At 30.4% G+C, this 13,000-nt stretch overlaps 1 protein-coding gene across 2 annotated transcripts; it reads left to right on the forward strand.

Annotated features, from left to right (window-relative positions):
* The first annotated feature begins 995 nt into the window (after positions 1–995).
* LOC143920935 (WD repeat-containing protein 13-like) lies at positions 996–5,335 on the forward strand. 2 transcript variants are annotated; one of them, XM_077443973.1, is made up of 11 exons: positions 996–1,306; positions 1,388–1,443; positions 1,737–1,859; positions 1,940–2,044; positions 2,123–2,276; positions 2,405–2,571; positions 3,610–3,670; positions 3,761–3,843; positions 3,923–4,086; positions 4,163–4,362; positions 4,440–5,335. In XM_077443973.1, exons 1-11 carry the CDS (start codon positions 1,225–1,227, stop codon positions 4,538–4,540), a joined length of 1,296 nt encoding a protein of 431 aa, XP_077300099.1. In that variant the 5' UTR covers positions 996–1,224; the 3' UTR covers positions 4,541–5,335. The 2 variants fall into 2 exon arrangements, with proteins under 2 accessions (XP_077300099.1, XP_077300100.1); XM_077443974.1 differs by having other exon boundaries at positions 3,764–3,843; positions 4,440–4,654.
* Positions 5,336–13,000: the final 7,665 nt, after the last annotated feature.

A 13,000-nucleotide genomic window follows, 5' to 3' on the forward strand; every position in this document is an offset into this window, starting at 1 on the left:
AGCAGTGGATGGTAAATGGTTGTAAATGATGATAATGACGATTAGAAAAAGAAAGCGTTTCGTAAAATTTGCCTTTTCGGGTAATATCAGGTTACAATAATCGCATTAGACAAAAATAAATGTCCCAGCCAGTTAGTCATTCTTCAATTATTTGGAAAATATATTTAAACACAAAAACTTAAAAGCAGTACAGGTTTGGTATTCTCATAGAACCCGAACAATGGGCGGATATTTATTTTATTGTTACAATCAATATACACTCGTCATTACAGATCGATCCAATGCGACGGGTGTACGATAACGAAATACAGAATACATAAACAATCAGATATCAGAAATACAATAATACATATACAATCAGAATATATAGCATATAACAATTAATCAAAAATAATAATCATAGAAACATCTATGGATTATTCTTAGATTTTTGTGTACAATTTGTATACATATAATAAATACGAAATTATAGAGATGTCTATAGAGATATCTATAGATTTCAGATTACTGTGCATAATTTTTACAAATTATACACAGACAGATTTTTGTGACAACAAGAAATGATCTAATACCAATTTTTCAGGAACCTTTTCAGCAATGATCAGATAAAATTGCCAAACTCTGATATAGAAACGATCGATTTGGAGTCACAAAATCCCCACACCTAACCAGCAGTTTGACGATTCGAACCTTCGGTCTCAGTGGTGCTAATTATATACGCTACCACTAAGCTAAACTGCTGGCTCATCATTTTAGTACTGTGAAATTTAAATAAATTTACATTTTTGAAAATAATTTTATGACATTGTATGTACAAATAATAATTTGAAATTCATAACACCAAAAATTAAATATTTTGGAGCCAATCAATTATCAAGCAGTTGATTAAGTGATTTGAAAATGAACTTTTAAATATTTTAATGTACAATATCACCGAACATGAACGTTGCTGATTGCGTTTTGGCCAAACGTCAGTTTGCGGCCAAACGTCAAATAGTCGCTCGAAGTCGAGTACTTGTGTAAATAAACAATAAAAATGACTCAACACACAAGAAATCCCAGATTGTTATAAAATGATGGATTAAACATAATTACAACCTGTCAAAGCAATCAATGTGATCTTCGATCGAGCCTCCTTCAGTGACATGACACATTGTGACGCAATTTCCGGACAATGTCTCTTCGTCTATAGTCTTTACGGTGACATAGAAAAGGCTTCACGCAATGGCGTTAGCCTTTCAGCAACAAATATTCGCTCTTGATGCTAAATATAATGCACACCGAGCGCCTAACTGTCCAAATTTCAGTGAGTTCTTCATTCAGCAATCGATCATTAAACATAACCTCAAAATATATAAATAAATAATTTTACATTTCATTTACTCAGGAACTCTTTATATAAGAAGGCGCAATCAACTACTGCGAGAGAATGCCAAGTTCAAGGTAATAAAGTGATAACATTATTTGTTTTCGTACACCTTATCATATCTGTTAAGTATTAAACAGTATAATAAGTATGTAAATAAATTGAATTCAGTCATTATTTCGCAATCTGTGCAATTAATTTTATTTAATAGTCCATAACCGCTTTTCTTTTATTTTGTATATTTAGTCAAAGTATGTATTTCAAATAATCTGAAATATTCTTATATATGATATGACTACTATTACGGGCAATCTATGTGAATTCATAGAGCAATCAGTTATCTCAACTAATGCTTCAAATTTAATTGCAGGATATTGATACAATTAAGCAATACTTAAATATACGCGGACAATTACTGCAACGAAAATATGGCATGCCTCACGAACCAATCTCATCTCCCGCAAATTTATCGAGACAAAAATCAAACAATAAAGTAAACATTATTATATTTTATTTTATTTGAACAATGTTTGTTTTCAAATCTAAAATTTTCACTTTTCCTCTTATCTTTAGAATAATACATCAGCGAGCGATCCACGACATAAATTATCAAGAGTGACTGAATCTACAGTATCCCAAAACTATGCTTTCACAGGAGTGCATCATATATTTGATCAAGTACAAACATATAATACATGATTTTTGCAGAATCGCATTGTCATATATACTATGTATTATAATTGAAACTTTTTACAGCATACTGAACCAGTGACCGTTTTGAAATTTGCCAACAATGATCGCTCCCGATTGTGTTGCGCTTCCGACGATGGCTCTCTCTCTATTTGTGATGTGACAGCGAAACCCCCTCAAGTCAGCTTTGTCTTGAGGGGTCATAGTAAAGGTGTAACAGGTTAGTTTGTTATACAATAAAATAAAGAAAAATTGTATTATAATCACATATACTAATTTATAATGTGATAATTATATTTGATTATGTTAGTATTGATTTTGAATCGGCAACTATGTACATATTTCTAGGTTGTGATTGGTCTGCTTCGAATGATCTGCTCGTGTCTTGCTCTCGAGACGGTACCTTATGTTTGTGGAATGTTGGAAATCAAAAGTGTCTGCGGAAAGTATTCGACCAACTGTCGACAGAGATACTTTGCTGCACATTTCAACCCTCCAATAATAATATGGTTATTGTATCCTTTTAATCAAAAACAATGCGTTAATATGTGTACATATGTGCAAAATTTTAGATTGAAACTCAAAACGTATTAAAAACATATGATATATACATGTAGGATTAGAATACTAAGGGTTCCAAATGATACATGTGGATTAGATAAGATAGGATTTTATTGTTCATCTTAACGTTGGGCATGCTATATGACAAGTGTCTTATCTACATATATGTAGTTACTAGCTACATAGGTACTACACAAGCATTCCACTCATACACGCTCTGTACTATGCAACCTACACGTTCAAAACCAATTCCAACATACATATACAAACAATATTAAAAAAATATTCTATATATGACTGTCGTCACTTAACAAATATGCTTATTAGCAGTAAGAATACACAAAAGTGCGACATGTGACGCCCTCATGGTTGCAAGTTGTGATAGACGTGTATTCATGTAATTTTTATTTCGTACAATATTATTATTTCAAAATCACACACATGTACATACATATGATAATATCAGTAATCAAAACGATAGTCTGACCTCAGCATCGCATTGTATTATTCAGCTTAATTAAGTAAAAATATAATAAGAAGTATGCATATAATAAATCAAACTCATTATTTTAAATTGTATGATAAAAAAATAAATTTTGAAAGATTTTATCCTTGTACTATTGGTAAGAACACACTCAAAAGTATGGAAAGGGACGTCTAGATAGACTCCAGCTGTGATAGACATGTCTTCATGCCATTGTTAATTCGTATTATTTAAACAAGTTTCTTCTACATTTCTTCAAATATGGGAATCGCCGTTATTGCTCACTGTCAAACCTGTCAATACAAGGATAAAATATCAGCAAAAAAACTTCACTCCAAATCTATATAAAACATGTCCCACATACTACTCTGTATGCCTGCACCTTAAATCTAAAATTCGGCATTCCAAAATACTAGAAAAATTTCTCAAGTTTACAATCTACATACATACATCTTATATTTTTATACTTTACACGTTTTAAATATACAAATCCTTATATAAAATTCAGACTGGTAATGCGAGAGGAATTGTTCAAGTTCTCAATATTTCTACTGGGATATATCCCAAAGGTATTATTTCTATATATCGTTGAGTATGTTCATTTACAAAATAGTTTTAAACCAATAAAAATGTCTTATAAATAAATATTATTTTCATAGGAGGTGGTAGCGTTTTAGGTGGTAAAGTGCTATCTTTAGTTTGTGACTCGAGTGGAAGAATGTTTTGGGCTGGAAATGACAAGGTTTTACAGTGATTTTACATAAATCGAATATTCACAAAAACATATATTCAATAATACCGACCATACCCCGTTCTTACAGGGATTAATTATAAGCTACAACTGTGATATTGTCACCGGAAGATTGAGCAAGCTTCGGAGAATGTTAGTAGGTGGTGCAGTTTCTTGCTTATCATGGAGTCCTTGGGTCTGTCGTCATCCCGCCCTTCTCGTGAATTGTACCAACAATTCCGTCAACTTGTTTAGGTATGTCGTATCATCCACTCCATGTTGTTTGAATCAATATACTTATTTAATTTTGAAATGCGTGTTTTCTTTATAGAGTTACTGACAAAGAAGGTGGTCTCACATTGAAACGACGTTTTAACAATTTACATATGATTCATCCTGTACGCTCGACATTCTGTCCGATCATGTCATTCCGTAAAGGAATTTGTGTGGTCACCGGCAGTGAGGATTCTTGTGTCTATTTCTTAGATATTGAATCAAGTCCTGACCATCCCGTCGTCAATAAGCTTCAAGGTTGATTATTTGGCGACTATTTTTCGTTATTAATAATATAACATTATTAAAATAACATTTGATGAAAATTATTACAGGACACGCTGCACCAGTTTTAGGAGTAAGTTTCAATTATGATGAAAGTTTTTTGGCTTCGAGTGACATGCAAGGCCTCGTTATCATCTGGAGACGAAGCTAAAATTAATATGTTTCTTAATAAATTATAAATATCTAATTGTGTTTTCTATTTTCTATTTTTTTGTCACAATATTGTATATATATATATACATATATTTTATATCTAAGACATTCTCACTTTCTTTTTAATATTATTATATTATATTATATTAGGAACTATCTTAATTTAAGTATATTTTTATTTACATGAGTGTTTTTTTTTATCAAGAAATACTCTCACGTGATATTTAAATTGTTGTGCATTATTAGTTTACTTAAAATTACGAATTTGAATGTAATGAATTTTTAAAAATCACAAAAGGCATTTTGTATTCCAAATTTGATATTATATTTATGTTATTTTTCGTCCATTCTATTGATGACTTAAAATAATTTGTACTAATATTTTAAATTTACATCCGTACCATGAATTTTGTTTTAAATAATCTCAATTTTTAGAATAATTAGAATATAAAAATAACTTCTAAAGCTTTTTATTATACTCCACATTTATAGTGAGTCGCAAATTAAATATTATTTGTACAATAAAAAAAAATGACATTCGTACCTAATTAAAAAAAATTATGTTCATAGATCAATCAAATATTTTTAGTAGTAATTTTATATATGTAGTAGTCGATAAAATCCTCGCCAAAAATAAAATAGACAATGAAGAGATTTTATTACAGACTTCTGTTCACATTATTTTACACTGCTTATATTATTTTTACAATGTTAATGGTGTTGGTTATAAGAGAATATATATTTATGTATATAGCTATATGTTTTGTTGCAATAAAAAAATATATTGTGTAGTTATTTCGCTTTATACTTTACCAACACTGCATGCTTTACAAATGTCCTCCGATATTATGCAAATCCCACGTGTAAATAAATACTGTTATATTCTTCCGACACCCAAATCGCCACCAAACGAATGTATCAAATAACTGTAAACTGATTCAATTTCCTTACACATAAACCATATCTAATTTCATTGTTGAATAGATTGCACAATACATTTTAGATCAATCAATTTTTCAATCACTGCATATGCAATTAATAAAGCTTAATTTGCAATTCTCACAGAATACATTTACAACCTTGAATGCGTTAAAATCTATTGCATTCATTTCATTTTTTACGCCCATTCTCATGAATCAAATTCATTTCTCATGATAGTAACAACTTTGACATGTGACATTTGCACTATTGATAAACGTTCAAGTCGTGCATTGTTTCTTATATCTAATAAAAAAACTGTATTTTGTATGATATTTGTACCTAGAGAGCTCTTTCATTAATCATATGTCGAATACTTCCAGATGCGATACTGTATATACTTTTTTAGCAACAATAACATCTGTGCTATAAATATTTGCATAATACATATTGGCAAATACATTTAATTATCTGCGAGTTCAACAAATTTGAAAGAAAGTATATTTTATTTCATTTTTACATAGATATATACCGGGAAGGCCTAACAGGTAAACCCCAATGCGCCTTCCTAGACAATTAATTATAAACATTGCAGCACTTTTTAACATACCTCCTTTACGTTTCACTTACGATTACAATTCAGGAAAAAGTTTGCCTCTTATCTGATCGTTTTCATACATTGCCATATTGCTCATTTTGGTCATCAATATAAGTAAATGGACCCTCGGCCATTACGATAGATATAAAATATCGTTTAAGAAGCTTTTCAAGTCCGAAAATTTTCAATCTCGGTTACGTTTGGTAGTCATTACTTTTATACATAGATGGCGGTAGTAAAAAAAATTATTGGTGTTTTTATTCAAAATAATAATTTTATATACAAATTATAGAAGAGGTATGTTTTTAATAATCGTAAGTGAAACGTAAAGCAGGTATGTAAAAAACTTTTTTTTAATTTTGAGAATTTTTGTTTGCTATGTTTGATTTTGTCTGCATTTGATCACCGGTATGGTTAACGAGCTACTACAGCCCGATTATTATTACATCAGTCGCTGTATTTCTAGAAACTGAAGAACACTAAATTAGCAATTAATTAATTAATTGATCCATAGAGACATCTATGGATTCAGACTTGTACATAAATTTTAACATATTGTACATAAATCAAATTCAGATATTTATGACAGCGGTAGGATGGTTTTTGCCAATTTGATGGAGGAACCGTTTTAACAATAAAATCAGATAAATTGACATACTCTGATAAGAAACGATCGACTTGGAGTCACAAATATCCAAGTAAATATATTAATATCAAAGTTGGAGGAAGGTATAACAAACAATAAGAAACTGTAGCAAGTATGTTCTTAATCGTTTACATTTCTACCATGTAGGATACAATTACAACGACAGCAACCCATTCAACTAATGATATTTCCCATATGTTACTCCATTGGTGTTGTAGCGTGAGAAATTTTGAACTTTCCCACTAGGCCGTATTAATTGATTTGAAGCCATATTGAAATTTCATCTTCGTAATGAAATAATCGATATTGCCATTACATCACACACAAGTACATAATTTGTATTATTGTATCTAGTGTTATCTGCATCATTGCCCACTTGTAAGTATCGCGTTACAAAAGGTAATTAGTATCACAAATTGCGTGCACGTTTATAAAAGCGAAATTGAAAATAGCTCAATTTCGATGGATCAATCCGTTCAAAAGGTCCGTCCTGTCAAGTGTATTTAATAAAGTATATAATTACTTCCAAACGCAAAATGACATGTTTGACGTTCGTTTTCGAAAACAGGACTGGTTATTAATCGAGTGGTATATGTATATGTATGTATATGCGACAGAATACATATTCATATGATTCGTTTTAGTTGTACATAGCTTATCACGTTATACCATATAGAACAACAACAAAAAAAATATTTCGACCACCGCCTAATTTATAATAAGAAAAATATGTATCAGTTGAAAGTTGTTTTTTTAAAGTCGATACACTCGTATGTAGATGAGATATCTTATTTCTCGTGCAAAACTAGATCAGTTGTCATATTTGATTAATTGCATAAATAAAGTAATCGTATCAAATATCGTCTGCTTTATTAAAATTGAAAGTTAAGGAGGAATTTATATAATTACTAGCTGAACCCGGCATGCTTTGCAATGCCGACAATGCAATGTTCCCGTTTCAAGTGATGGTTGGAGCTCAACTCGTGTCTCTTCAAAGCCATGTCGTCATAAACCAACAGGTAACGTGCTTACCAACGAACACATTACCTTGACTACACAATGGCGCTTCAAACTTTCGCGTCGGTAAAATCGTAATTACGAATATTATTATTAAGAGGTTTTTTCCCGGGTTTTTTTTCACAGTAAGCTTTCCGGACATGCATACAACAAATCTTGAAAGTTCCATTGTAATCGGCTGAGTGGTTTAGGAGCCTATACGAGACAGACAGACAAACAGACATTAAATTTTATATACAATATAAATATTCTTATAACATTTGAAAATAATATTTAATCCAGTAATATTCTTATGTTTTAAAAACAATTAAATTATTGACTTGATAAATTACATATAATACCAATTCTATTCTATTGTTTTTTTTAATAATTGTTATAAAAAATAATTGCAATCCAATATGTAATTAGCCATTCAATTGTTTTATCCTTCAAATATTTACTCTCAATCTTGAATAGCAAATCAATCCATTAAAAAAGCTTTATTTTGTTAGACCAATAGTTCTTAGCCTTTTCGAAGTCACGGTGTACTTTTGATCATGAGAAGAAATGGCGTTGGACCAGAATTAAACGGTCAAAATAAAATATGCGGACATAATTTTTATTATAAATTAGAGTTAAAGAAAAAAAATAACGGAAAAACTGTAACTAAAATTACCCTTAACAAAATGTAATTAATTTGATGTAAACATTAATTAACGTAATACCTGGGCTTATCGGATTTTGCAGATTTCAGAAATATTAGGTCCAATATTTGATATATGTAGCTACCCTCAATTCTTCTTCTAAGTCTTTCTCGTTTTCAGTTTGATGTTGAAAACTGTAACAAAATGTCCAGTGCCCTCATATAGAGAACTGCATATTCCTCTTGGACAGAAATCCAAAATTCCTCCATAGTCATTTTGGAAAATTAAATTTTTAGAGTACGATCCGTCCACAAGGAGACCAATTTTTCTTCTTCTGGGTACGAAAATCCACAACTCAATGTATAAATTGGGATTTACCTGTAAGGCCTTCTTGGTATATATGTAAAATAAAAATAATAAATAATAAAATAATAAATCGTAGCAAATGAACTTCGTATCCAGTCATAATTTTCTGTATTTATTGAAGGAAAATAATGTGCAATCTTTTCTTCCAATAAAGTTAAATTTTCTGTTACAATTTTCTGAAACAATTCATTCGGTAATGTTTTTGTTAAGTGAAGGAAGCATATCTACTTTATTTTTTTTTCCGAAATTTTTTTTCCTTGAATGCTTGTTTTAACGTTATTGAAGTAATCTGCTCAATATACTATTTTGGCAGAACAATCTTCATTCTAAAAACATTTTACAAAACTGCCACAAGGAAGTGTGCTTGGCCCCGTGCTCTATCTAATATACACTTCAGATCTTCCAATTACACGCCAAACAACAACAGCAACCTTTGCAGACGACACCACCATAATGTCATCACACACATATCCAAGATTGGCATCAGAATTCTTCCAAATACACCTCAACAAAGTGCAAGAGTGGCTGAATAAATGGCGAATAAGAGCCAATGAATCAAAATCGACTCACCAGACCTTTGCATTAAGAAAGGAAACCTGTCCAGGAGTAGAACTGAATGGAAGACAAATCCCACAAAAGAAGTCGACCAAATATTTAGGAATACATTTTGACCGAAGACTTACGTGGAAGGAACATGTTTGGAATAAAAGAAAGCAGCTCGGTATCCAACTAAGAAAACTTTATCGGCTAATTGGTCCATGCTCAAAAATTTCAATAAAAAACAAACTACTTATAAGGCAGTACTGAAGCCAATATGGACATATGCACCGGTTAAGAACCGTTGTAGTTAGAGCTAATTGAGAATTAGAATCGTTTGATTTTCTTTTTTTCTCTGACTAACTGCTATTGCACAAGGAAGATATGTTGAAAAAAACCTTCAAAGAGCTCTAAAATTTGTCTACGGTTTAAGTGTGAGAGCACCTGAGATAGTATACTAAATACGCAATCCTAAATTTAAAACATGATTTGTATAAGAACAAACATGTTCATATAAACATATGTATGTATATTCATAGCTGGCTCGTGGCGTGTGCGAAGGGTTTGAAACACACAGGCGCCGTAAAAGATTTTGAAAACTGTTACAAATTTTTCGATGTATAAAAATTCTCATAAACCGTCATGTTTTCGACTTATATTAGAAAAACGATTTTAAAATACGTGTACACATAACGATACTCTAACTTTGATTAGAAGATGATGCTCCAAATTTCAATAGAAGATGAAATTACTCAATCTCAGAATGTTGATGTTTTGCGAACGAATTTAAAAGCCAGTAAAAACGAAAAAGCCAAACAATAAAATAATAGCCAGACGAATTCATTTTACCAAAAGTTGAAGATTTTATAATTTTAAAAATTTACAAAATCTTATTTGCTTTATTTTTATGTATTTGAATATTTTTTTTTTAATTCTCAAAATTTTTTTGGCGCCAAAGATGTCTTGCACACATGGCATGTCTTGCCAAAGATGTCTTGCACACAAAGATGGCGTAAAAATCTACGAGCTGGCTCTACATGTATATGTACATATGTATACATACAAAAAGATATTTAATATCCTTTTGAAAAAATTATAGTTTGGAGAAATGTATAGTGTTAGCATATAATCTTCTACATTTTGTTTTTATTTCATAGACATAAATCATTAACATTGCAGTAAATGTAAGAAATTCATACGTACATATCTACAGGAAATAACATATTGCCAAATGTGTTAAGTTTATGATGTATAAATATGTATGTGCAAAGAAGTTTATGAGATTTAGATGCATTTACATACATAATTTATCAACAAAAGACATCATCCCCCAAATACTATATAAAAATACGTATAATATTTATCTGAAATTATTTTTTATAATGAATTAATTCAAGAAGTGTTTTACTTTCAAATAGTTAAATTTACCTACAGATATAAACCTGTGGGTAAATTCTTTAATTATTTTATATCATATAAGGTAAAGCAAGTCCACTTATTGAATTAACCGGTATGAACAAACTGCTCCGCAACTTAATTCAACCATTATACTTGTACATTACAAAACAATAATAATAAAATACATATTTCCACACAATAATATAATAACAGGACACAAGCTCCGATCAACAGAATTATTACATATTCCAGTAAAGGGGGAAATTAACCGAGTTTTCCGAAAGGGACAAACGAGACTAGAGAAGGCCATGAATTATTATGTCGTTTCAACTTGGACGAGCTATTTCGTTAGGAAACCGAGAATTCGACTAACGAGCTATCTCACCCGTATCAAACGATTAATAACAGACTCATATTAAGTATAATATATCTCTGATAAGAATCTACATTCTACACCGTACAAATTACGACTTGAAATCGCAACTCAATTGCGTCAAATCAAGTAATGACAATTAAAGCAAATGATTATCATTACCCATTTTATTGCACCCTAATGTACATATTGTATATTATATGTATGAGTTGGGTAGAAATTTAAACGTAATTGAAATAACATAAGCGATTTCAATATACATATGTAAATAGGTTTTTACTCGATTTCTACTCCTTTGAAGAGTCCTTCAAGTTTATGCAATATTGATTGTGGTTAAACTGCGATAACGAACATGCAGTTTTCGCAGGAAAAAATGCTGTTCTTTGCGCATTTATTATCGAATGTTACGCACGAACACTTTTAATGTATTTATGTGTGCGTGTGTGTTATTTTATACAATGTATGTAATGTTACAAAAGTGTTATAAAAGGTGCGACTTAATTGAGCGTATCTATTCGCAATTACTTCACTTCCCACCTTTTTTATATTTTAACTAGGAAATCGTTTAACAAGTAATTGTTTTGTTTTGATACTGATTTTAATTAACAGGACAGATCCGTCGAATCGTGACAATGCAATGTCGCCAAGATTCAATGACATTTTCCATAGAAATCTTCAATAAATTCTAGGTCACAGATCGTAATTCTAGAATTGTGCACTTGAAACTGGATTATGTACACATGTGTGATAATAATTAATTGCAAAAATTTGGGTGTATGTAGATACAGCCACCTCAATACAGTAGTTGTTCACCTTAGTGCGTAAAGTAAAAGTGGTTTAACTTTTTTTCTACCTTCTACGTACCACAACAGTTTCAGACTGTGGTACATAAAAAAAGAAACATGAATGATTCAATACATAGTCTATGATTTAATAATTGTATCAGTTTTAGATTTATGATTATTTATACATAATATACGTACAATTACTATAATATCTACATCATTTTACTAATCGGTGCTAAACTTAGCATTCTTACCCATGTTCTAACTATATTTAAATTAATATAATATGATACATATTCTATGGTCATACAAATTTCTGTTTCGACGATTTATTTAAGCGAAAAAACTAGTCAATATTCTTTTGTTTTTATTTTTATTTGAAAATGAATTATTCCTCAATTCAAATTTACCTAGCACAGAAATACATATGTTGTATATTATTCTGCAATATATTATAATTAGCATTATTTCACTATCATCTCAATGATTATATGTACTATTGTATGTATGTAGAGTCAATTAAATTTTGGCTATACACATTCCCAGATAAGATGGTAGATAATTAAATCTAATTTTTCACTGTCTTAACACATGCGAAATATTAAATTAAAGATGAAACATAGCTAACGAGATGTTTGCAATTTCCTCTCTATTATCAGTTATCTCAATTCACTCTCGAATTGCACCTGCTGTTGTAATGCATATACTTAAGCAATAGTTTTATATTAACAACACGTGCCGAATAATCACTAGAAAAATTAACCAAATCCAAACTAAAATAGATTTTTAACACATACAAAATAATATTTCTTTAGAGACTCTTGTTATATAATAAGATCACATCAACATATGCATTTAATCCTGATTCATATTGAATTGTATCGTTTGTGAAATGCGATCTCAAAATCAAGATCATTACGAAATAAACATTCCCTTCCAAATCAGCAAAAAAATGATCATAAAAAGTGTATTTGAAATATTTTCCGTCCGAATATAATCGATCTAAAAAAGTGTACACAATTAAAAACACATTTTCCGCACCTACAAATAGCTTATTTTATAAGCAATAATCATAAATCAAGCGTGGGACAAATTGTTTTCTGATATCCAATTATTAATAGTACACAAGTTTGATTGGTTTTACGCCGACAACAGTTATAATGAGGTGTTCGCTGTTTGTTATAAAACAGTCAACAA

This window comes from Arctopsyche grandis, chromosome 13, assembly GCF_051622035.1.
Source record: "Arctopsyche grandis isolate Sample6627 chromosome 13, ASM5162203v2, whole genome shotgun sequence".
Taxonomy (NCBI): Eukaryota; Metazoa; Arthropoda; class Insecta; order Trichoptera; family Hydropsychidae; genus Arctopsyche; species Arctopsyche grandis.

Bases quoted from the DNA above. Each gene is read 5' to 3' on its own strand.
- LOC143920935 (XM_077443973.1), top strand. From the start codon at position 1,225: ATGGCGTTAGCCTTTCAGCAACAAATATTCGCTCTTGATGCTAAATAT. The intron at 1,307-1,387 runs GTGAGTTCTTCA...TCATTTACTCAG, and splicing joins GCCTAACTGTCCAAATTTCA to GAACTCTTTATATAAGAAGG. The intron at 2,572-3,609 runs GTATCCTTTTAA...TATAAAATTCAG, and splicing joins CCAATAATAATATGGTTATT to ACTGGTAATGCGAGAGGAAT.